The sequence below is a fragment of the Oreochromis aureus genome, linkage group 3, assembly GCF_013358895.1.
Source record: "Oreochromis aureus strain Israel breed Guangdong linkage group 3, ZZ_aureus, whole genome shotgun sequence".
Classification (NCBI taxonomy): domain Eukaryota; kingdom Metazoa; phylum Chordata; class Actinopteri; order Cichliformes; family Cichlidae; genus Oreochromis; species Oreochromis aureus.
In genome coordinates this window covers 71,984,451-72,010,991 of record NC_052944.1, presented here as the reverse complement: position 1 = coordinate 72,010,991, position 26,541 = coordinate 71,984,451, and the positions used below count along the sequence as shown (strand labels likewise).

Sequence of the window (26,541 nt, the reverse complement as noted above, 5' to 3'; positions counted from 1 at the left end):
AGACAGCATGTCTGTGAACACCTCACAATTCATTCAGATGCTTCTGTCCTATGTCACATCATCAATAAATCAAAATCAGATATACTTTATTAATCCCGAAGGAAATTATGGGTTACAGCAGGCAGCATCCGATTTGGCGCATGCTCACTTACAAAGGAACCTTCCGACTAAACATACACAGACATCCACCCAGACTGAGCTCCTAATGGGAGAACAATTTGAGAACAGAAAAAAGACCTCAGCACAAAAATCACATGACTGTTAATACACAGTAGAAACACATGACAAGCAACAGGGGTGGGTAAAGGGTAGAGACATGTCTGTTGTAGACGCGTAGACTTGTGCTTTGCAGTGATACCTCTGTATTTACTTTCATGCAGTGTTCTCTTTATGGTTTACTTTGCTTTTCAATGCACATATTAAACAAGTATGTAGGACTGCTTTCTTCCATTTGCGCAGTACCTCTAAAATGAGAAATATCCTGTCTCAGAGTGAAGTGAAGAGAATGGAAACCTCAACATTGAAGCTTACAGGAAGCACACACACTGACCAGTACGTCCTCTTTGACTCCCACCACCCTCTGGAACACAACTGCAGAGTAATCAGGACCCTACAATACCGGGCAGAAAATGTTCCTTCTAAGTCAGAATGGTAAATGGCCTGTATTTATCCTTTTCTTTCCAAACTCCTTAGAGAATGTGAAGGTGACTTCTGCCACCATGAGGTCAGACTGGAACATTACAATTATAGCTGTGCAGAGACACACTGATGACTAAATAGAACACAGTGATTCATGTTTTAGATTAAGACCATGCTCCCACATGGGTTATAAGTGGCTACTAGGAAGACAAGAGGAAGACGTTTTACTTTAAATACTAACATGAATACTAGCAGCACATCAGTCATAGTTCCACAGTTTATTAACAAAAATAATAATAATAATCATGTAACTTTTCTTTTTTTCATTGTTTTTGTCTTACCGAAAATGATTCATATGATGCATTGAGTATTTCTTCTTCAGTCACCCCTCTCACTCACTATGTGTTAATAGACTCTCTTAGTTGAATCATTGCTTGTTATTAATCTCTGTGTCACGGTGGAGATTGAGAGGTGTGGACCCAGGCACAGACAATGATGCAGGAGAGGATGTTTCAAACTCAAAACGAGTCTTTATTTGTGGCTGACAAGAAACAGTAAACCTAAACTGGCAACGGCTAAATATGAATCTGGAGACTTAGAACAACCTAGAAACATAGCTGGAGACACTCTTGGGCAGAGAAACACCAGGGATCATACACAGACTGATACACACACACAATTCCCAAAATAAAACTTAAACCAAAAACACAAAACACTGAGTTGCAGACACAGGAATGTGACACTCTGACTCTCTTCCACAGCACGTCTTTTATCCCATCTTCCTCCTTTCACCCCAACCGGTTGTGACAGACGTCTGCCCCTCCCTGAGCCTGGTTCTGCTCGGATTTATTCCTGTGAAAAAGGAGTTTTCCCTTCCCACTGTTGACAAATCACTTACTCATAGGGGTAAGTGATTTTGCAACCTCCTCTTGGTGTGGCCGGTTAGGTGAGGCTGGCTGCAGTGAAACTACACAAGAGGTGAGTTGTATTGTAGTTAAGTTTTACAGATACATACAACTTGTTTGCTCAACTGATGGACACAGACTGACAGAGTGTAATAAGTGCTTAGTGGGCACATGCCTGACACAAGTTTTATGTACTTTTCATTTGTTTAATGTGTAAAACTCTGTTAAAGCGGAATGCTAACGGTGTGTTCTGCTGTAGTGTGCTGTGCAGAGTGGTGATGTGGTCATTTGTACTGACCCGACACCATTATGTTTCCATTCAGGAAACAAATTTGCAACAATCAACCAGAGACCCCATGTCTTGTTTAAAAATACAACACCATGCAGAGCTGAAGAGTTTATTTGGGCCAGCCTGTTACAGCAGGGTGAAGCAGAAACCAGTTACAATTTTAGGGTTTAACTTACAACTATAAAGCACCTTGACACAAATGTTGTGATTTGTTGCTGTATAAATAAAATTGAATAAAACTGAATCGAAGTGGATTGAATTGAAATCTAAAAATTCTACCTCCTGGTGATGCCATGTGAGTAAACTGCACCCCAAGCTTACCACAAATTAGTATGTACTGTATTAATCCATGGATGAATCGCAATAATGATTTTGCTGCAAAATATAAAATAATCTAATTTTAAAACACATAAAAAGCAAGATACACAAATATTTTTCATCTTTTGTGGATGTCCTCTGGTCTGAGGTGCTCGGGGACCAGTAACAGACCAGCAGCTGGAGGTCAGTGGTTGGACTGGTGGACTACTTCAGTGAAGAGTAGACGATGTCTGGCTCTGGTTTACAGTCTGAACACAAACACACAGAGTTCAAACAACAGAAAACATGATTACAAGCTTTGTAGTTCAACCAAGACTTTAATCTCCACCTCTCTGCATCACACACAGTTCCAGTTCAGACTTTACAGTGAACCAGCTTAGGAACAAATGACAGTTTCTTGACCACCTACACTTTAGCTGCTTCTGGAAATTCACAAGAGTCAGACCTGGAACCCACAGAGCTCAAAAATTGCCTCAACTGCTTTCAGTGACATTAGATATCAAAGCTTTTGCTGCTTCCAATTTCTCAAAGCAACAAAAGCTTTGACTTTTTAGTTTTCTGAGAAATCTGCTTTGAAAGTTTCTCAAAGCAGATTTCTCAGACAGGCTGAGCAGAAGACTTAAAATAGGAAAAAAAGTAAATCCCATTCTGTTCACTACTGAATGGGATTTTTATGAAAATAGGACTATTTTTCTCTCAAAATGTCATTAGTTGGTAGGTATTGGTTTTCTGTCTTCTTGTCCATTAACTCTAACTCTGTTGCAAGATTTAGCCACATTTCATACCCAGCAAAATGACCTCTGATAAACTGACAAACTCCAGTTCCCATAAAATAGAACTAGAAAACTAGCAACATGGATGGATTAGTGGGCCTAGCAAAAGAATTATGAGTAGCTTTGCATGATTCACAGTCATAAATAATCTTTATTTATCTTATACTGAATCTTTGTGTCCCTGTGCTCATTTTTTGCCTAATTTGGCTTTTCCCCTTTAAGAAAACGTTATTTTAATAGGTTCCCCCTCAGGTCAGTGGGACTTCTGTACCTGTGTGGTCAGGCATGGTCGGCGATGCCGTGCGGATGCACCTGCACGGCATCCGTCATCACGCCCACTGTGTTAAACACGGGGAATTGGGGGTATAGTGGTGTGATGTGCGGCTGGGAGCTTTGGAGCTGCAGCCGGTGTAAATAAATGGCTCGAAACAACAATATGTAGTCCCGCCGTGCCTTATTCACCCCACAGCCTGATATGAGCATATTAGGCCCACCAATTCACCGTATAGAATTCAAATCTGATTGTTTCAGTTCTGTCTCCACTGTCCAGAAAAGGTCGATCTAAGGCTGTTTCAAAATTAACTCTACCTAATTCTATAAAGGATTTTTTTTAAAAGCATCTGTAATTGAAAAATAAGCATGCTTTCATGAGCATGGGTACTTTACAGGTAAGGAAATCCCCAAAATTGATTCTGTTCATCTGGACATAGCGTTTTTGTGCTTCGTCACTTATCCAAGTAACTTCTTCAGTCTCACTTGGATGAGTGACGAAATATTCTCCACTGAAAACGCTCGTCCAGATGAACAGAATCAACTTGGGATTCAAAATGGAGAACAAGAAATTTGACATCCTAAGTTTGAGTCATGATGTGGTCAGGCTTACTTGGCATGAATACCAGAAACACTTGTCTCTGTCCAAAGCTGAAGATAAAGAGCAGCTGTACCTCTTTTCCTCTTTGGTGGGACAACTATTTTTTATCGATACATTATGTCTTCTGTTCTCACTGCTGAGTAGACTACAGCTGGATCACTCTCTGGAAGAAACACACAAAAATGACTGCAGGTACAACAGAACAGAACTGTTATACACTACATCTGTCACAGAAAAAAAAAAACCATTATGATTAGGCTGAGATTAAGTTCTAGCTTGTGCAACTTGCACCACTTCACAGTATTTTTCCACTTCTTTACACCTCTGCTGAGAAACAACGACTGATTGCATAAAACTGGTAGGTGTTTGTGTGAAGAAGGCGCACAACCACAGAGATGGCACCTTGTCTCAGTACAGTCTGACACACTTTACCACACAGCACCAAGAAAAGAAGCTCTCACAACATGAACACTGCCAATGGCCAAACTAGTAATCTCTGTGGTGAAAAGTTTCCTCACCTTGAAGCTAGAATCAACAACAGGAACTAACGGCTGTGGTTTGACATCCAAAACTATAACACATCAAAATGAAAGCATTAAAGAATATTTTGTTTGTTCAGTCTGTTTCTGTAGCCATAAAACATATTAACAACTCATTCACTCTCTAGCAACTTCTATGTGTGCATGGAAACATCTAGACTAGGGGTCTCGAACTCCAGGCCTTGAGGGTTGATATCCTGCAGGTTATAGATATCAACCTGGGTCAACACACCTGAATCGAATGGTTAGTTCATTACCAGGCCTCTGGAGAACTTCAAGACATGTTGAGGAGGTCATTTAGCCATTTAAATCAGCTGTGTTGGATCAAGGAAACATCTAAAACCTGAAGGACACTGCCCTCGAGGCCTGGAGTTTGAGACCCCTGATCTAAACTGTACTGCTTTTGGTACTTTTGGTTCAGTTATGGCACTCCCAAAGTCACAACACACCTGACATTTGGGCCATATAAGATGAACCTCTGATTGAGTGTAGGTCTCAATTAAAGGCCAAATGTTGTCCAAAGAAAACTGGGAATGTGTCGTATTTGAACCAACAACACAGATATTTTTTTCTCATTTTCATTTATTAATTTTAGGTGGTGAAGAGTGACGCTGCAGAGAAGCATGTAAGATCAACCCTGCTTCCTGGTCTCATAGACATATTTTGGTATACTTTAATAAATGTGACTTTATTTTTTTACATTTGACTGATCAGGGTAACAAAATCATGAAATGTGCCTGAAAAGCATAATTTAATTCTTTTGAATTAACTAAAGCTTGTCTAAAGCTAAAAAGCTAATCCTGTTTGAAATAAACTATGACTTCCATTATTAAACAACATAAAATAATTGTAGATTTTAATTTCTAAATATGAAATTGAAAGAATTTCAATTTCAAGCAAAATGTTTCCACTGCCTCTCTCACAGGTGATCAAACACTGGACCTTGTTTTTCTCTCAAAGGTTATTTTTGAGTCTATTATTCAAGGTATGGACATAGAGACTGTAGACAGCTACAGGTATCTTGTTGTTCATCTGAACAATAAACTGGACTGGACTCATAATTCAGCAGCCCTCTACAGGAAAGGGCAGAGCAGGCTGTACCTGCTGCGGAGACTCGGGTCTTCAGGATTGGGCCTTTCACTCCTGAAGACCTTCTATGACTCTGTGGTGGCCTCAGCCATTTTTTATGGTGTGGTCTGCTGGGGCGGCAGCATCTCTGCCGGGGACAGGAAGAGACTGAACAGGCTGATCCGGAGGGCCAGCTCTGTTCTAGGATGCCCTCTGGACCCAGTGGAGGTGGTGAGTGACAGGAGAATGGCGGCTAAGCTGTCATCCCTGTTGGACAACATCTCCCACCCCATGCAAGATACTCTGACAGCACTGAGTAGCTCCTTCAGTAGCAGGCTGCGACACCCACGGTGTGGGACGGAGAGACTTCGCAGGTCTTTCCTCCCCACTGCTGTCAGACTCCACAACAAAGACTTCAACTGATCAAACACACACATCCACACATGTGCAATAGCAAAACTACTAAGTGTGATACTCTTTCCCAACATCGTTGTATTATTCTCAGTTGTATAAAGCATTTGTATTCTATTGTACTGTATTTTATTCTATTGCATATAGTACTTTATTCTATTATATTGTGTACAGTTGTGTACAATATCTTATTCAAACTCTTATCCTATTCCAGTGTTTTTCTAATTTTTGCTATGTAACTTTGCACTGTCCACTTTTTGCTTCAACAAAACAAATTTCCCACATGTGGGACTAATAAAGGTTATCTTATCTTATCTTATCTTATTTTATTAAATCTGTTATACAGTGAGAGGTAGGGTGAACCCTGGACAGGTTGCCAGGGCAACTTTGTTATTAGTTAGTTATGGATACATTTATATCTTCTTTGAAAAAAACAAAAACAAACAAACAAACAAACAGGCTAATTATTAACCCTTTAAGACCTACCATAGAACCAAGAGCTTCTCTTTATATTTTTACATGCTGTAGTGCTATTTTTGGAAGCATTTCATTTGCTATACATCAATATGACCATTATATCCCAAATTTTAATAATATGTATGCATTAAGTCCATAGTAACTACATACTACTACATAACTACTGCATAAATTGCAAAAAAGTGTTTATCCCTCAAAACTGTAAATACAAAAAAGTTGCATAAAATAGTTTCCAACCACAGGAAATCTATAGTTTATAGTTTTATTTTTGAGATACACAATTTTTTATATACTGCAGGAAAAACAAAAATAAACATTATAATGCAAATTTGCAAAAAAACAGTATGTGCTTCAAAATAAACTATTTCCAGCAGTGCAATTTGAGTTCGAAGCATCCCAGAAATGATACAGAAAGGCATAACGTCAAACATGACTTTTAAAAACACCAGTATAGGCTTATAAGGCCCTGAAGGGAAAAACTATGTTTTCCACAAAATATGACGTCACTTGAGGTCACGGTTTCCTTCCACATATTGCTTTGAAAAATTGCATATAAAGCACTTGCAGCAACAAAAACCTAATATTCCAGAAACACGCTTTGCCGATCTGATCAGCTGTTCGTAACACTTCCTACGTCGGAATAGACATCAGCGGGAACTATCGCATGTCCGCCATGACCTGCCCGAAACCGGAAGTGACGTCATTTTCGCGGACATGTAGATTTTTACCTTCAAGGCCTTATAAGCCTATACTGGTATTTTTAAAAGTTATGTTTGACTTTATGACTTTCTGTATCGTTTCTGGGATGCTCAGAACTCAAATTGCACTGCTGGAAATTGTTTATTTTGATGCATATGCTGGTTTTTTTTGCAAATTTGCATTATAATATTTATTTTCGTTTTCCTGCAGTATATAAAAAATTGGTGTATTTCAAAAATAAAACTATGAAGACACTTAAAATAAATTTCCTGTGGTTGGAAACTATTTTATGCAACTTTTTGTATTTACAGTTTTGAGGATAAGCCTCTTAAATTTCTCTAACTAGAAATATATGTTAAAAAAACAAAAATGATTTTCAATTTTTTTGTAGTTTATTGCACTTTTTTGCAATTTATGTAATTACTATGCACTTAATGCATACATACTATTAAAATTTGGGCTATAATGGTTGTATTGATGTAGAGCAACTTGAATTGCTCCCAAAAATGGCACTACAGCATGTAAAAATATAATATAAGCTCTGGCGGACTTGGTTCTATGGTAGGTCTTTAAGGGGTTATATACTTTTAATTAACTGCTTTAGCCCACTTACAATGAAAATTTAAAAAAAAAATGTTTTCATGACCTGTGTAGTATGTTAACGCTATTGGAAGTAAAAATAACTTGAACTCCAATTTTGAAAACACAACTTTCTTTTTTTTTTTAATAAAGCTCTGACTTTTATTATGAGTGGGAGAGAGTCCTGTAACTCTGTCTGCAAAATACAGTATATAATGACCGATGTTGGGCAATTAATTATATAGTTACTTCTACAAAAAAAGTAACTGAGTTATGCAAACAACAAGGTTTTTGAAGCTGTTTACCTAAATATGCAGCCAAGGCATTTTTTTTAAATAAACAGTTAAAACTATTTACAGAACAATCACGTTCTGCATCAAATTTGATGCCACACAAATTATTTGTGCCACTCCAAAAATAATTTCTGCCCACTATGAGAAAAAGGAGAACAACAGCCTAATACCTGCAGGCCTGACAACAGGAGATGTATCACTCCTGTAACCAGTGATGCCGGTAACGTGTTGCTTAGTAACACATTACTCTGAATATGACCACTTTTTCAGTAACGATTAATCTAACGCGTTACTATTTCCATAACAGTAGTCAGATTAAAGTTACTCATCCAAACCACTGTGCGTTACTATTTTTTTTTTTTTTTTTGCAAAAGATTTTTTCTTCTTTTCATTTAGGTTGTGTTTTCATTCTGATTTTTGGATTCATACTTTTCTTTGTTAAAATAGAAGTTTTTCCTGTCCTATGTGCCCCATACCTAGTCTGTGTTTCTGTTAGGTCTCCCATATTTAGTCACTTTTTGTAAACATTTGTCATATTTATGTGTTTTAGTCTCAGTGTTAGTTTAACGTTTTATTTCCCACGTCAGTCTGACATAGTTCACCTGTGTCTTGTTTTCCCCAGCTGTAATTCCCTACTTAGCGTATTTAAGTCCTCAGTTTCCCTTTGATCGTTGTCACAAGCTGTGTATCCGTCCATTTATGCATCTCCATGTCAGTTAATCATTTCTTGTTTGGTTATTTGTTAATTCAGTTGCAATAAAGCTACATTTTAACTTTAACTTCTGCCTACTGAGTCCTGCATTTGGCTCCTCTCTCTGCCACACACCACCCCCGAGCCAAATAATCACTATTTTGTGCACTAAAAGAAGGTGGAACCATATGGTTATTAGTTCCACAATTCACCTATCTCACATGTTCACATGACCAATGAACTTTTACCTAAAATGCACTTTTTGAAATTTTCTCCAGTCATTTATCAGAACACTGATCAAATATTTATAGAACAAAATTTTTTGTTTATATTTTCATTCATGCTGTTGTTTGAGGTGTTTATTGAGATCATGATGTAACTGATTTTGTGCTCGTCACGGCCCTGATCATGTCAGAGTTCATCCTCACAGAGCTGTCACCATTACTGTAGACCAGGGGTGTCGAACTCCAGGCCTCGAGGGCCGGTGTCCTGAAGTTTTTAGATCTCACCCTGGGCCAACACACCTGAATCAAATGATTAGTTCATTACCAGGCCTCTGGAGAACTTCAAGACATGTTGAGGAGGTAATTTAGCCTTTAAATCAGCTGTCTTGTATCAAGGTTACATCTAAAACCTGCAGGACACCGGCCCTCAAAGCCTGGAGTTTGACACCTGTGCTGTAGACAATGTTTTAAAAGCCGCTCTTTGTTCTAAACACCAGGGCCCGTATCCCTAAAGATTCTGAGAATCCTCTCAGAGAGCTCCTAACTTAACCTAAAAATTCCTTGCCAGGAGTTTTAGCTTAGAAGTGATTCCAGAACATTTTCAGTGAACTCTGAGCAAGGAATGGATGGAAAATCCTATCTTAGTGAGGAGGTGTGGTTGACCCGTTGCTAGGTATGAGTCATCATTTCAAAAGCCATGATTGGTTGATCCTACAAGTTTGATGGAAATGAGCTTTTGGTGACAATGAGCAAAGGATGTACCCTCAAATCAATAAACATAATTATACACTCTAATCTTATGCTGACTGTAATTGTAAATATTTCACATTCAAGAAAATATCTGGAAAATGAATAGTAAGCTGTAGGGGTTATAGCCTAACATTAGAATCTAAAATATGTGAAAACTTAAACTCATTACACCCTGTTCAAATAATGATTCGTGTCTTATTTGCTCATATCAATATCCTAGCTGGCATATTTTGTACTTTCACTCCCATATGGACCCCATTGAAAACAACATGGCCTATCTCAAGGGCTGTCCCTAATGAAGTAGAAATCACAACGTTACAAGTCCAGTTTGGTCTTAACGAGGGTAACACGGCTCAGCTTTTATCAATGTCTGTGATTGCTGGCTGGTCTATTTGTAAAGGCTTGTTAACAAATATCCTACAAACACAGAAAATGGAGAAAAAAAGGGCTCATAAACCCGAACTGGACTGAGGAGCAAGGTTTGTTTCTGGCCCAGTTGGTGAGCGAACATAAAGGTATCTCTCCTGCCTCTTCTGTTGGCCATTTTGTGCAGCTGCTTAGGGAACTCTTAAGCCACTAAAGTCCTCTTCCTGCTCTTAGCAGATCTCGCCTTAGGAGCCCTTTTAAGCGCTAGGAATCTTGAGGAATAGCTTTTATATTAACTGGGATTATCGTGTCACTTTTAGGGGAAATTTTAAGAAAACGTCATGACTCTGAGAATTACGGGCCCAGGGCCCGTATCCCTAAAGAATCTTTGTGCAAAAAGTGGCTCCTAGCGGCCAAATTCTAAGAAAATTCTCAGACCCGTGACGTTTTCTTAGAATTTCCCCTAAAAGTGACACAACAATCCCAGTTAATATAAAAGCTATTCCTCAAGATTCCTAGCGCTTAAAAGGGCTCCTAAGGCGAGATCTGCTAAGAGCAGGAAGAGGACTTTAGTGGCTTAAGAGTTCCCCTAAGCAGCTGCACAAAATGGCCAACAGAAGAGGCAGGAGAGATACCTTTATGTTCGTTCACCAACTGGGCCAGCAACAAACCTTGCTCCTCAGTCCAGTTCGGCTTATAGTCCTTTTTTCTCCATTTTCTGTGTTTGTAGGATATTTGTTAACAAGCCTTTACAAATAGACCAGCCAGCAATCACAGACATTGATAAAAGCTGAGCCGTGTTACCTTCGTTAAGACCACACTGAACTTGTAACATTGTGATTTCTTCTTCATTAGGGACAGCCCCTTGAGATAGGCGATCGTGGCTCAAAAGTTGGGAGTTCGCCTTGTAATCGGAAGGTTGCCGGTTTGAGCCCGGCTTGGACAGTCTCGGTCGTTGTGTCCTTGGGCAAGACACTTCACCCGTTGCCTACTGGTGGTGGTCAGAGGGCCCGTGGCGCCAGTGTTCGGCAGCCTCGCCTCTGTCAGTGCGCCCGAGGGTGGCTGTGGCTACATGTAGCTTGCCATCACCAGTGTGTGAATGTGTGCGTGGATGACTGGATGTGTAAAGCGCTTTGGGGTCTTTAGGGACTAGTAAAGCGCTATACAAATACAGGCCATTTACCATTTGTTTTCAATGGGGTCCATATGGGAGTGAAAGTACAAAATATGCCAGCTAGGATATTGATATGAGCAAATAAGACACGAATCATTATTTGAACAGGGTGTAATGAGTTTAAGTTTTCACATATTTTAGATTCTAATGTTAGCTATAACCCCTACAGCTTACTATTCATTTTCCAGATATTTTCTTGAATGTGAAATATTATTTACAATTACAGTCAGCATAAGATTAGAGTGTATAATTATGTTTATTGATTTGAGGGTACATCCTTTGCTCATTCTCACCAAAAGCTCATTTCCATCAAACTTGTAGGATCAACCAATCACGGCTTTTGAAATGATGACTCATACCTAGCAACGGGTCAACCACACCTCCTCACTAAGATAGGATTTTCCATCCATTCCTTGCTCAGAGTTCACTGAAAATGTTCTGAATCACTTCTAAGCTAAAACTCCTGGCAAGGAATTTTTAGGTTAAGTTAGGAGCTCTCTGAGAGGATTCTCAGAATCTTTAGGATACGGGCCCTGGTGTCACTTTACCTGTGATAGTAACTCCCAGCATGTGTAGGTTTGATCTCTGCTCTATGTATGAAACGCATATAAAGAAATCAACAGCGTTAGTTCAATGATGCTTTTATTTTGAAACTAAAGAACTGAAAGAAATGAACCCAAGTAAGTTTACAGTCAGTTATCTGTGTCTGGATTTGGATTCAGATGAAAAATAAGGAAACATTTCAGCTTCTAGAAATTCCTCCACAGCACTGACACACATTTTTATATCAAACTAAATCAGCTGTTTACATTTTTATCATGATAGTCAGATTAAGTTTAACATCTGTTAAGTGTTTAAGAAAAATACCTTTTATCAAAGAAGAGAAAAAAGAGGAACTGTTGGATTTTGCTAAACTTAACAGAAAAAACTCCAGTTAAAAGCAAACATGTGGGCCAGCAGTCTCCAAAATAACAGACTGACCAACACAGGACAGTGGAGCCAATAACAAAATAATGCAATTTACCAACTTACAGATAATAGTCATGACCTAATGGAGGAGCAGCACTTTATGAAGAGCCGACTCAAAGAAAGGACAAAGAGAAGAGAATCACTGAGCATTTAACTGGATTTATTTGAATCAAAGATAACAAGAAGAAGTAAATTATCTGAGTCAGTAGAATCAGAGAAGGAAAAACAAATAAACACAAAACTAGAACCCAACCAGAAAGAGAGAGAGAGCAAGAAGCTGATTCCAGCAGGTGATTTACTTCCTGTTTTATTTCTAAAATGGCTAAGCTCCGCCCACACATGACAGTCCAAACAGGAAGTGTTCGAGGTGTAACACCTCTCACATGGTGAATATCAGATGACCACTGAAGGTGGTATGATGGTTTTGATTGTCAAATAGCCTTGCACCAGGATCAATACGTACAGACACCTGATCTCCAACCTCTAGAAGCAGTGAGGCTCCATTAGAGGCGCTCACACCACCAGATGTTTGACGTACAAATGTAACAAAAATTTTCTCTCCATTCCTGAACAAATAGGCACCTGCAGGAATATTTCCATTTCCATATACTGTCCAGTAAAAGTGGTAGACTCCTCTCACTGGTGCAGTGAAAATACCTGTTGGACATTTGTTGTTGTTAAATGGAAAATCAGCTGTTAGAACATCTGGAACATCAACCTGACATCAGCATAGCTGAGAAGAGACATTCAGTGTTATTACCTGTGTGTGGGTTGTAGGTATTTCCAATGTTTGTGACAACACGTTTGAAGATCAGAGTCATATGTGTGTTATAGGGTCCAGTGTATCCATAACCTTGATCCAGCAGACTGACTGAGAAAGCCACCTGTTTGACTGAGAGAGAGAGAGAAATGTCATCATTTGAAACTTTCTGTTTTAGAGTTAGACTCTTCCCAAAAAAGTGACTATGACAAAAACTTTAATCTCCAGTGAAAGAAATGTTTGACAGCTGAAAGCATTTCATTGTCACAGAAAATGTGACAATGAAAATGTGTCAGATATTTCAACGTTTCTAGAGAAATGATCAGATTCTGACACAGTACCTTGTAGTTCATGCTTCAGCTGGTCGATCTCAGTTTTCTGACTCTCAAGCTTTGCTACTTGTTCTGACAAAATGCAAATTGAAAGAAATCATTATTTTCACACAGTGATTCACATGTTTTTATCTGTAAGTAAGAAAGTAACTTTGACTCTCATTCTGTTCATGCTACACTGAGCGGTGGTCTCCTCCACTTCCCCTCATCCTCCACCTCACACTCTGCAGAGCCACAGGACCACACCTCCTACAGGTGCTGGGTGGAGAATGGTTGAAGAAGCAGACTTGTTTGACTGCATCACTGAACAAACTGACTCTCATTTGAAATCTGTGCAGTTAAACTCTGACATCTTTATCCAGTGTGTGTACTCTCTACTCTGTGTTTCTCTCCTTCACTTAGACATGAACCATAGACTGTATGTAAAAGATGGCTGTAACCACACCACTTGTCTGTTCACTTGTTTAACATGACAACCCATATGGACTCATACTCATGTAGCGCCTTTCTACTCAGTTACGCAATCAAAGGATGGATGGTGGCTGTAACCATGCAGCTGTAGCTCTGTTGGTTGATCAGGTGAGCCGTGTGCCAAATGGCTACAGATGTGTGGGTTCGATTCCTGATTATGTTGCATAGTTCATACATGCACAATTACATAACAGTTGAGTAGAGGTTGCTGGCTTCTGTCTGCAGGTGGCGCTACAGCAAAAATACAGATTAAAATGTTCACAGAAATTAGGCCCAGATTTGCTAAAACAGCCTGTGAGTGTAATGGTGAAACAGCACTAAAAGGTTTGGTGTCATGGCTTTGAGTCCTTGTGACACAGCATTTTTGAGTATTTTACATTATGGCTTATGTTCTGAATCCTTTGTTTTGCAGTTTTGATTATTATATTTATTTTTACCCTAGGTTTGGTTATGGCTATTATAGTTTTAGTTCATAGGTTTTGTTATATGGCTTCCTGTGTTCCATGTTGTGCTATTTTTGTGCCTTTCTGTCCTGCGTTTAAGCCCTCTATGATCTCTCTCCCCAGTCTCCAGGGGCGGATCTAGAAGGGTGGCATGGGGTGGCAAGTGCCACCCTAAAATAAGCCCTTGACACCCCAAGTGCCACCCTAGTTTTGCATATGGCAATGTTGTTTATTAAAATACGATAGCATTAATGCTTCGATCAAGCTAGCTTCAATTTGTAGTGAGCATGAATTTTAAAACTAACTGAATTGATTGCACAATCCCCCCTTGCCTCCTAAAAAAATGGTTCAGCCCATAGCTGCTCCTCCAACGTGTTGTCAATGGCTACCAATGCTATGCTCTGATTGGTGCAAGGGGACATTTTGAATGAACACCGCGCAGCATTCAGATTTCAACTCAGACTGTTGATTTGTATTCTCTGGGAATGTCATAAAGCTAAATGTTATTAGCCCAATAAATCATGAAAAACAAGGTTTATATTTCTGTACATTCACTGATAGTTTTCCCGTACTTAATGTTTATTATTTAATGTTGTTTTGTGCTATTGCATACCGTGAAAGCTGCGGTTATCATAAAAAAAGTGCGCAAATCGTAAGATAAACTTTAATTTGGGTAATCAAGTGCATTTTAGTTTTAATATTAACGGTGAAGGCCATTACATCGAACGCATTGCGTAAAAACGGCAGTAAGTCTCAGTGCGATCAACCTATATATGCACATCGAACGCGTTGCGCTTTTGCGGATAATTTATCCTCATAAAACTGTCTAAAAAATAGAAAAATGAAGATGATATGAAGCCTTGATGAGCTGGTGCTAATCTTCGTAAATGAGAAAAGTGGAAAATGAAGATTGTGGTTCATCCGTTTCTCAGAGAAGACAACAGCAGGGATAATATTATCGTTTGATCCTGGTGTTGAAGCTGTATCACGGCTTCCTAATGCATTGTTGCCAAATGCATTGATCTGATTGGTCTGATTTGTGTATTCGGATCCGAAACATCTGAAAAATCGGTTTGAATTATATGCGCAAATTCGTCCAGGGAAATAACATGGTCGGGGCGGAACGCCTGCGTTAGCAGGCGAGTCTGAAAAATATTTTTAATGCATTAAGTATTCGCACTGATTTTGTGAAAGGGCCTTCATATTAAATCTGCATTTGCACAATTTCAGACACTACTGAGAGGTATGAAGAGAAAGGGTGACATCACTATTTTCTTCCACACAAAGAGGAGAGATCAGGGAGACAAAGGGCTAGAAGCTGAGCCAGGGCAAGCAGCAGCAGAGGAAGAAGAAATATGGTCCAAAGCAGGGAAGGTGATGGGGTCAGACAGCAGAGGGAAGGAGAGACAGCCTGAGTTCTCTGTGTTTATTCAAAGCGATCCCCATGGTAAGATGTCTGTCTGAATTTGCATAAATGTAGAAAAATAAAATATATAACTAACATGTAAAACTAAATTACAGTAATGGTTTAATCATATTAAATATGCATTAGCACTATGTTGCAATACAAATCTAATTAATTAATTTGTGCATATAAAAACCTATTTGAGCAAATAGGTTTTTCAAAACACAGTTGAAGCTCATGCAATATTTTGTGTTTTGTATGTGATTTTTAGACATATCCAAAGTCAGAAGTGACAACCCAACACAGCCACATCTGAGTTTCCCTAAGACTTATCAAGGATGCAGCAGGAGGAGCTTCCGCCCAGAATGGTACAAAATACACCCTTGGTTGGAATATTCCCAGAGTAGAGACTCTTGTTACTGCTTTGCTTGCCGGCATTTCTCTCTTCCTGATGCTCCCAAAAGTGTGTTTACTTCAGTTGTTGGATATCGTAACTGGAAGAAAGCAATGTTTAAAGACAGTGGGTTCTGTTGTCATGCAAAATCTCAGAGTCATAAAACAGCAATGATTGCTTGGGCAGAGAATAACAAAATGAGTGAAAAAAATGAAACTCTGATGACGGCAATGGATGACCATCGCCAGAAACAAGTGCTTGAAAACCAGACTTACATTAAGACTATAGCAGAAATTCTAATCTTGACTGCTACAGAAAATATAGCTCAACGTGGACACAGGGAGTCTGCTGACTCAAATAAAAGGGACATTTTCCTAGAAATGTTGAACATGGTAGGCAATCATGATCCTGTGGTTAAAAGGAGACTGGAACAACAAGCCAAAAATGCTGTGTACACCAGTAAAACCATCCAGAATGAAATTGTTTCATGTTTGGCTGAAATGGTTGCTGAGGAGATCATCCGAGAAGTTAAAGACAGTGCACAATTTTCAGTCATTGTAGATGAGACTAAAGATGTCAGTAAATCAGAGCAAATTTCTTTTATCGTTAGATACTACTATAATGGTGCAATACACGAGAGTTTCTTAGGGTTTCAAGAGGCAGACAGACTGGATGCTGCTGGGCTGACCAGCAAGATTATTGGCTGTTTAGAAAAACATGGGCTGGACTACAGACAGAACCTTGTTGGCCAAGGGTATGATGGAGCATCTGTGATGAGTGGGTCACATTCTGGTGTACACGCTAGGATAAAGGAGGTGGCAAAGTATGCTTTCTACATTCACTGTAGTGCCACTGCTTAAACCTTGTCATAGTAGATGCAGTCCAAAGTGTGCCTGATGCAGGAAATTTCTTTTCTTTGCTAGAATGATTATACACATTCATATCTGGATCTTACGTCCATCAGAAATGGCTGACAGTGCAGCAGGAAATGTTTCATGGGGTACCAAGAGAACTGCAGCGCCTTAGTGATACACGTTGGTCTTCTAGACATATAGCATGTCGCAATATCATGGACAGGTTGCCTGCAATTTTGTGTGTACTAGAAGAGATCTCATCAGAGAACAATGCACAGAGAGCTGTAGAAGCAAAGGGCATTCTGGTTCAAATGGATCTGAATTTTGTTGGATGTCTTGCACTCTTCAGAAAAGTATTGAATGATTCTAATATGTTATCAGAAATGCTTCAGTCCAAAACTGTTGACCTGTCTAAGGCTATAAACCTAGTTGAATCGCTTAAGGAGACAATAGTTTATTACCCAACTGAATCCTTTTTTGATGACCTGTGGACTGATATTCTAGAAACATGTGAAAAAGTGGCATTTCAACCCAACACATCCCAAAACGATCAATACAGAAAGCAAGAAAACTTCATGATTCTCTTGTTACTTCTACCCTTGGACAGCATGCAGACCCAGACAGCAAACAAATGTTCAGAATCTAAGTATTCTACCCAGTTATAGACTGTATGATGGGAGAAATGGAAAGACGCTTTTCTAGGCTGAACTGTAATATTATTAAAGGTGTTCAGGCATTAAATCCATCAAGTGGCACATTTTTGAGAGAGGAGGATGTACTACTTCTTGCCCGTGCTTATGACTCCAATACTGATGATCTGAAGCATGAAGTACCTCAGATTAGGCGAGTCTTAGAAAGACTTGCAAAGAGTGATGAAACAGTTCCTACCACTCTCCTACAATTTGTGAGTCGTATAATGATGTGTTTTTTGAACTGTTCCGGCTGTGCAAAATAGCTGTAGTGTTGCCTGTCAGCAGTGCATCTTGTGAAAGGACCTTTTCTGCTTTGAGGATAATTAAAAACTATTTACGATCAACTATGACAGAGGAAAGACTGTCCAATCTGTCTATACTCAGTATTGAGTCCAAACGCACAAAAGCATTGGATTTGGATGAGTTTGTCAGACGGTTTGCTCATCAACATGGAAATCGCCGCATTCAGCTGTTGTAGACACAATATTCTTCAACGTGGCCTAACGTAATGAAAAATAAGCTTTAAGTACTTGACTAGTGAATCCTGATGGTGAAAAATGTTTTTTTCATATTATTTTGTTCAGTGTTTTTTGTAAAGTGTAGATTTCTGACCTTTTGGTGTAAATGTAAGGATGTAATACACTTTTGAATGTATTTCCAACATAAAAAGAGTGTGAAACTTAATTAAAAATACAAGTCCAACTTAATCAACCTTGTATTGTGTAGGTTTCCGGATTTTGTACTTATTGGGATATATGCTTATTTGTTGTACAGGCTATACAGTACATAAAATCCAAAATATTTTTTAATGTAACTGAAATATTTAGTTATTTCGGCTAATGCCAAAAAGAATGTTAGACTACGTTATATTAAACAAAAATTGATGTATTTTGACTATATATGGCATGTATTAGAACAGACCTTCCCAAAGTGTGGGGCCCGCCCCCTAGGGGGGGCGCAGAGCCATTGCAGAGGGGGCGCGGCATGAAAGAGGGGGGGAAACAAAACGCTTGGACACTGCTAGCACGGGGCGGCCACAGAAACGCAAAGCAGGAGATGAAGCATCACTGAATATGTTTCCAAACCAACTTCATTCTAAGCCAAAGACTAGAAAATATGGTGAAGCATATCTACCCTTTGGCTTCACCTGCACAAGTGCTGAGGTAGGTCTCCCCTGCAAAATTAGTTTCCCTGCGTCGGGAGCAGCGCTGGGCTCTCCAAATTACGGACAAACAGGATCCCACAGCTGTTTATGTTTTTGAACCCATTTTGCACAGAGAGGCATTTTTTGAAAAATGTATTGATAGCAATGTTGAATATTATTACACAGGGAAAAAAAACAACTAGACGTAAAATAATCACACCGTGACGCCTCTGCCTTTCTAAATGGAGGGAAAGTAACTGCGTGTGTATATGTAAGCGTGTAAAACCTGCAGACAGTCAGATTAACAGTATTTTGTCTCTATCTGCCATTCTGCAATTCATCTCATGTAAACAATAACATGGCGCACAGCGTGACGTGAAAAAAGGCACATACCTTTGACGTTGCGTGAAGAACTCTGTATTGCTCGTCCGCGCGTAAATGCAAAAAAGGAGTTTTAAAAAATCTCAGTTTTCGGTGAATCGAAATGCCGTTTACGTGTGGACGAAACAGCTGCACTTTCAAAAATACCCGTGTAGGTGCGGACGTAGCGTAAAAGAGTTAGTAGTTTATTTTATTACTACCTGTAATTTATTGCAGATTACTTGTATTTGCTTAATTTTTTACTAAATGTTTGAGGTGTGAAATAAACCTCAACGGAGCAAAATATGGGTGTGTGTGGTTGGAGGATGTGCATGTGCGCGTGCGTGTGCGTGCATCTTGTGCGCGTGCGTCTTGGGGGGGACGAACATTTTCTTGTAAACAAAGGGGGGCCCGGCAAAAAAAGTTTGGGAACCACTGTATTAGAAAATGTAGCACCTGCAAATGTGTAAAGAAATGGCTTCGACTTTGCCACCCTATCTGATCTCATGCCACCCCAAAACTTTTTCTCTAGATCCGCCCCTGCCAGTCTCAGTTAAGTTTTCATGTCTGGAGTTCAGTTGGTGTGTTTCCTGTTTTACTTTGAAGGTCTGTGTCTCATGTCAGTGTGTCTAGTTTTGCTTACCCTGTCCTGTTAAGTCTGATTTCTCCCAGCTGTGTCTCCCTCATGTCTCTCATTTCCCTTGTTATCTCTCAGTGTATTTAAGCCTTGTGTTTGTCTTTGTCAGTGCCGCGATCTCCCTCATATATGTCTGTGTGTTTTGTCAAGTCTGCCTAGTTTATTTTAGTTTGAGGTTTTGTTAAGTCTCTTTACAGGTCCAGCAATAAAGCTGCCATTTTGGAATTTAAGTTTTGCTTCTGCGTTTTGAGTTTGCATTTGGATCCTTTTCCTGCTTACCTGCACACAGACCATGACATTTGGCTAGTTTTAGGTGTGTTGCTCTGTATTCTGAACACTGGTGCAGTCAGTTCATTACCTCCACAAAGGAGGTTATATTGTTGGATGTGTGCATCTCATTCTTTGTGCCTGTAAACACAACAGCTCGAGAAATTTAGATTCTGATAAACCTTTGCACTGGCGTAGAGTGGAGTCATTTAATTCACTGTTCTTGATATAGTGCAAAAATCACAACAACAGTTGGCTCAAGGTGATTTATATTTTAAGGTAAAGATGGTACAATAAATGTTAATACATTAAAATCTGGCGAACATCCACCAAGGTCAACTTAATGATTTGTTGGATAAAAATGAACTAAAAGCCTAATAGCTGAAGTTATGATTCTTACAAGGGTGATGTGTATTACCAACATATAGTAAGTACATATAACAATATTTCACTTGGTGTGCCCACATTCTCATTTTAGGTTTGACAGTGTTTTTAGTAGATAAAGGCAGATGGTTTCCATGGAGTGGAGCAGATGAGCTGAGAAAACTAGGAAGGAACGGCGGGAGATGAGAACAGAGGAAATTTCAGACGACAAAAGACCTTGGTAGAGGAGTAACCTGAACCCTCGTTCCCCCTTGACTCTGAACTGAAGCTCTGACAGTGAAGCATGATGGGATTTTTTTAAGACTTGAGGTAATGGCCTAAAGCACAGGCTTCGAACTCCAGGCCTCGAGGGCCGGTGTCCTGCAGGTTTTAGATGCATCCTTGATCCAACACAGCTGAAAAGGTCTAAATCACCTCCTCAACATGTCTTGAAGTTCTCCAGAGGCCTGGTAATTAACTAATCATTTGATTCAGGTGTGTTGACCCAGGGTGAGATCCAAAACCTGCAGGACACCGGCCCTCAAGTCCTTGAGTTCGACACCTGTGGCCTAATGGCTTGTGAAGGCTAAATTGTGATCTTATTTTGAAGTAGAAGATGTAGAGGGGGTTGCCTGGCTGGTTAAATTACTTTGAGAGAGGAAGCAATAACTAATGTGTAGATTTCAGAAACAAAGGTGACGGTAAGCAGTTTTTGGAAGGGTTGGTTGAATTTTGAGAGACTGAATAGAGGAGAACCACCTTCCATAATTATATCCCCCAAAACCTGCAGAGAGTTTAATTCCACCAAGCTGGATGGCTAAACCTCATAGAAGATCATGATGCCATTGGGATGTTGTCAGAACCGCAAGGAGAGCTGTCTTGAATGACTGTGTCAAGTATGAAGGGTTTAGAACATGACTTGAATTGTCTGATGATGCAGAGCTGTAGAAATCTTTGTCTGATATGCTGACGGACAAAGGGGCCATTATGAGCAAATGGAAGGGTGAGTAAAATTATGTTACTCTTGAGAGATAAGATGTGTTAAAGTGATTCTCGAAAGGAGATCGCACAAAAACGAGAACGAACAGCTTGAAGAGCTGGGGATGTCATTTATAGATAAGAACCGGAAAAGGCATGTTTGGAGGTGTGGTCCCACTCCTGAAATTAGGATAAGTTATCTCCAAAAAATATCCCATCACATTTGACCTTTGACCTTACTTTTTCACTTCACATCTGGCTTCCCTTCAGTTTAATCCCAAAATGTGATAAATATCTTACAAAATAGTGTCAAGAGAAAGAGAGTGAATCCACAACAATAAAAATAATTATACTCAAAATTATGTCAACTATATTAAAAATGGTTTCAATAAATAAAAGTCCGGACTTTGCACTTTTTACTGCATGACAAACTTCTTAAAGTACGTTTAAAAATAAGAAAGAAAACAAAATGAATACATACAAAATACAAAACTATTCCCTAAAAACTAAATACTGCCCAGAGACTGAGCTGCCTTGATGGAGGTTTGTGCTTCTTGCTTCACTACGACATGTTCAATCTGCCAGGAGTCAAACAGCTTTGCACAAACTAAGAGATGATGTTGAGCTGCAGGTGAACAGGACAGGTGCAGCTTGTTAAGTGTAATCAGAAAAACCTGTAAATAAAGGTCATACACTCTCATCAACCACAACGGTGACAAATAGGAAGAATCAGAGAAAAAGATTTTCTGCACTGAGCTGGAGGTTGTAGTTGACCAATAAAAATGTTTAATGATGTTCTCCAAAATCTGAACATCCAGTCTGACTGTCAGAGAGCTGTTTAAGCATTAAGAGGCTCTAATGTCTGTGTCTCAATCTCACGGCCCATGTCACCTCTACTTGTAGCCCGCATAATGACATGAAGAAATATTTTTAAAAGTTATTATTCAAAAAGTTATTTAATATGAAGGCAATAGGCAGAATGCTACAGGCATCGCCCTAAAGAATGTAGCCTCATGGGCAGTGTAGTCCGTGCTGCAGGGAGAATGGACTGCCATGCCTGTTATGTGTCTATGAGCGAGGGAGGGAGAAAAAGAGTGGAAAAGTACGAGTTGTCATCGAGCAAAAACGGGAGCTGGAAGCATGTAAATGTAATAATAACCACTGCAGCCAAAAAGAGTGCCTGACGAGCCCAGTTGTAAGTAAGCTATTAAGACTCGACTATACATTGTGTTTGTGTTTTCCTCCGAAACAATAAGTTCCGTTGGAGCAGCCTTTCAACGCCTCTCTCTGTCTCTCGCTAGCAAAGTTGACCCAGACAACAAAGTAAAGCTAGTTTTCGGCTACGAGCCGGAACCCAACGTATTAGCCAGAGGTCTCTTTACTACGGTTCGGAGCCGCGGACCTGTTTTATATATACACGGAATAGTTTTCTATACGAGATCGCTGCCAAAAGTGCAGCCTGACCTAATGTCCACCCTACTGTTACTCATTTTATATTAAGATTTAACCCTTTAAGACCTACCATAGAACCAAGTCTCCCAGAGCTTATATTATATTTTTACATGCTGTAGTGCCATTTTTGGGAGCATTTCAAGTTGCTATACATCAATACAACCATTATAGCCCACATTTTAATATGTATGCATTAAGTGCATTGTAATTACATAAATTGCAAAAAGTGCAATAAACTACAAAAAAATTGAAAATCGTTTTTGTTTTTTTAACATATATTTCTAGTTAGAGAAATTTAAGAGGCTTATCCCTCAAAACTGTAAATACAAAAAAGTTGCACAAAATAGTTTCCCACCACAGGAAATTTATTTTGAGTGTCTTCATAGTTTTATTTTTGAAATACACCAATTTTTATATATTGCAAGAAAAACGAAAATAAATATTATAATGCAAATTTGCAAAAAAGAAGCATGTGCATCAAAATAAACTATTTCCAGCAGTGCAATTTGAGTTCTAAGCATCCCAGAAACGACACAGAAAGTCATAAAGTGAAAGATAACTTTTAAAAACACAAGTATAGGCTCATGAGGCCCTGATAGTAAAAAGACTACATTTCCGCAAATGACGTCATTTCCGGTTTCGGGCAGGTAATGGCGGACATGCGATAGTTCGCGCTGACGTCTATTCCAACCTAGGAAGCGTTACGAACAGCTGATCGGATCGGCGAAGCGTGTTTCTGGAATATTATGTTTTTGTTGCTGCAAGTGCTTTATATGCAGTTTTTGCAAAGCTATATGTGAAAGGAAACCGTGACCTAGCACAAGCTGATGGCACAAGATGTAAGTACAACTCCTCTGGTTTCATATGCAAAAAAATTATTGCGCTAGCTTACGTGGTTACAGTGCTACCGGGATTTAAAAATAGTTACGCAAAACGGAGCGTGCCTGCTCCGACCGGTTTTAAAGGGTTAAAAATCTAGTTGGTATTGGTATGGCGAATAACCTTCAGTAAAAGTAATAAATCACACAGCAATAGTACATTCATGCAGCTGTAAAAAGCATGATAATATATTAAGTAATCCAAAGTATTCAGAATACTTTACTCTCATTGAGTAACGCAATAGAATATGTTACAAAATACATTTTGGGGCATGTATTCTGTAGTGGAATACATTTTAAAAGTATCCTTCCCAACACTGACAGTTGTTCGTACCTGAACAGGTAACTGTGGTCGAGGTTATTGATTCACTGGTCGTGGTGCTGAGAGTTGTACACAAAGTAAATAATGTACTTAAATATAGTCTCAGTGCATGCTCCAAGATCACATTATGCTCTGTTGAAATTATGCTTTTGATTTAACAAAGGAAACTTCAACTGCTGTGAACATTCCAGCAGAGGTAGATCAAACAATTATATAAATGTGAACATGTGTCAGAAATATGAATATATTAACATTTCTATAGAAAGATTTCTACCACATACCTTCTGACTGCAGCTTCAGCTGGTCAATCTCAGTCTCCAGCTTTGCTGCTTGTTCTGAGAAAAATGAAAAAGAAAAAAACTCACAGACACAGACTTTAAATGATGGTTAGAATTGTTGTATCAGCACAGAAACTGGTTTTTAAGTAAATGTAGAAGTATTTGGTTTGGAAGTGTTTGCCATGAAGAGGAGCTGTGAGCATTTTCATTATAAACACATTCCAGTCACTTCCTGATGCTGAGATGAAAAGAGACGTTTTTGGCTCCAGTGTCTGATATTAAGATGTTTTACAATGAAAACAAATCTGGAAGATTACATTTTACCATCAAAACTGTGTCAGAAACAGAAAGACTTCAACATTTCTACAGAAATTATCAGAATATGATGATTTCCACACAATACCTTTGGACTGCAGCTTCAGCTGGTCGAGCTCAGTCTTCTGTCTCTCCATTTCTTTTAGCTTTGCGGCCTGATCTGAAATAAATGAAAATGATTTTTTTTTAATTTCACTGCATTAATAAATGCAATGCAAAGTAATATTTTTAAAAGATATTCAATTTCACAAGACCGCACAGAACCATGAATGTTTGTCATTCCTCATTTCTGTCATTCTGATTATTTCTGATGTGATTTTGATTTTCTGTAACACAATGACCTGACATGATACTCTACCTTGATTCTCTTTCTGTAGGACAGTAATCCGCTCTGTCTGTAAAGCCAGTGAGACTGCCATCTCTCTGAGCACAGCATGGATGTCCTGTGGACAGGGTTGTTGGTTTGAAATCTGCTGGTCAACAATTTCATTATCTGCCTCAGTCTGATTTGTGGAAACAGAGCAGACCAGAAGCAACAGTGTGAAAAACACCATGATCTCCATTCTGTCAGTGAAAACTCAACAGTATCTGTGTCCTCTGCAAACCTGACTGACTTTTATATTACACAGTACAAAGGGGAGGTCACTGTATCATTAGATTCAGTAACCCTATGAGAACTGAGGGCATAAGTAATTCTAGTAAATCACTGACTAATGTAATATTTATGACTTCAAGACAGACTACAAGGAAAACAACAAGTAACTATCAATGATTGTTAACTGACAGCAAATCAGGTCAACACGTGTTCATTGTAAATAAGAGCAAATATGATCTCCATGAAGGGACTTTTATTCAGAGGAAACTTTAATCTGGAAACATGGATTAATCAACACAAATCATTTTCCATATCTAGGATTATTTATTGTCATCACTGATTAACAATAAATTAATTACAAAAACAGAACAGGCTGACAAAGAGCCAAATGATCTATGTGGTCTAAATATTTATGTAATGTTTGACTTACAGATACAAGGTTAAAGGAGATCATGTGACATCGAATACTAGAATTTAAATAATCATTATGAACTTCCACTAACTCAGAAGAATGTTAACTAGCCTATATTTAAAAAGTCCCCTGTACATCTGGGACTACACACTGTTATCACTGAGAAACAGACTAACTCAGCACTCTGCTGAGCTGTGTTGTATTCTCTGTTTTATTCCTTTAGTTCTCAGCAGTAATGATGTTATGAACATCCTTCAAACTGTCACAGATGCATCATCAAGGAAAGCAGCTTTACAAACTGCATCTTTATTTAGACTTCTTCTCTCTTTTTGATCTCTGAGCTGACTTCAACAATAACTTCATCCAAACCATCAACATGTCTGTTAGACCCATCCCTGCAACACTGCTCACAGATGTTTTACCTTCACTTCCACATTAAATCAGGTGAGTTTCTGTTCATCAACAGGAAAAGTAAAAGAACTCAGGTTGGTGTGATCACAAGTTTTTCTAAATCCTCCTCCTAAAGCACCAGACAGACCTTTCTGTCCACACCAGTGTACATACACACAATCTTTACTCACCTGATCACCAAATCGTGTTCCCTGCTAGGTCATCCTCTTCCTCCAAAAGAAATGAGAGTTTTACTTTGGGGTTCAAAGCTTCTTTGTCTCCTGTTTCCTCCACCAGCTGAGCAGCTTTCCATCAGACACAAGTCTGTCCCCATCCTCCAGCTCTGAGGCATTTCTGTTTGGTGGTTCTATCCTGCTGAGCATCTAGGTGCAGGATGTCTACAGAAGCACAGACGGAGCAGCCACACAGCTGTCCAAGAAGGCAAGCTGCATGTAGCGCCAAAACTTTATCAACAGGCATCACCTCTCAGACACCCACTAACATTTAGACACGTGTGCACGCTGATGAGGACGATGCTGACGATGTTCAAAGAGTGTTGCAGGATGCAGAGCCCACGGTGCAGCTTAGGACTGGGTAAATGATCACATGTTAACCTCAGTTATGATTGTTGGCTTCCATCACTCATGAACACAAGATCATTGGAATAAAATGATTCTTTTTGCATTAACAGTCATTATGAAGTACACCTCTTTCCTTTGTAGAAGTTTAAACACACTCACAGTTTAGTTCGGCTCAAGATGTCA

General features: G+C 39.2%; 1 protein-coding gene across 2 annotated transcripts; it reads right to left on the bottom strand.

The window, feature by feature from the left end:
• Nucleotides 1–2,383: 2,383 nt before the first annotated feature.
• Nucleotides 2,384–25,505, bottom strand: LOC120437482. 2 transcript variants are annotated; one of them, XM_039608072.1, is made up of 7 exons: nt 24,739–25,505; nt 24,469–24,540; nt 24,069–24,122; nt 13,137–13,199; nt 12,796–12,927; nt 3,869–3,958; nt 2,384–2,399 (listed from the first exon to the last, which is right to left on the bottom strand). In XM_039608072.1, the coding sequence occupies exons 1-6, from the start codon at nt 24,941–24,943 to the stop codon at nt 3,900–3,902; spliced, it is 585 nt and encodes a 194-aa protein (XP_039464006.1). In that variant the 5' UTR covers nt 24,944–25,505; the 3' UTR covers nt 2,384–2,399; nt 3,869–3,899. The 2 variants fall into 2 exon arrangements, with proteins under 2 accessions (XP_039464006.1, XP_039464005.1); XM_039608071.1 differs by lacking the exons at nt 2,384–2,399; nt 3,869–3,958 and adding an exon at nt 12,364–12,692 and having other exon boundaries at nt 24,739–25,038.
• Between the last annotated feature and the right edge of the window lie 1,036 nt (nt 25,506–26,541).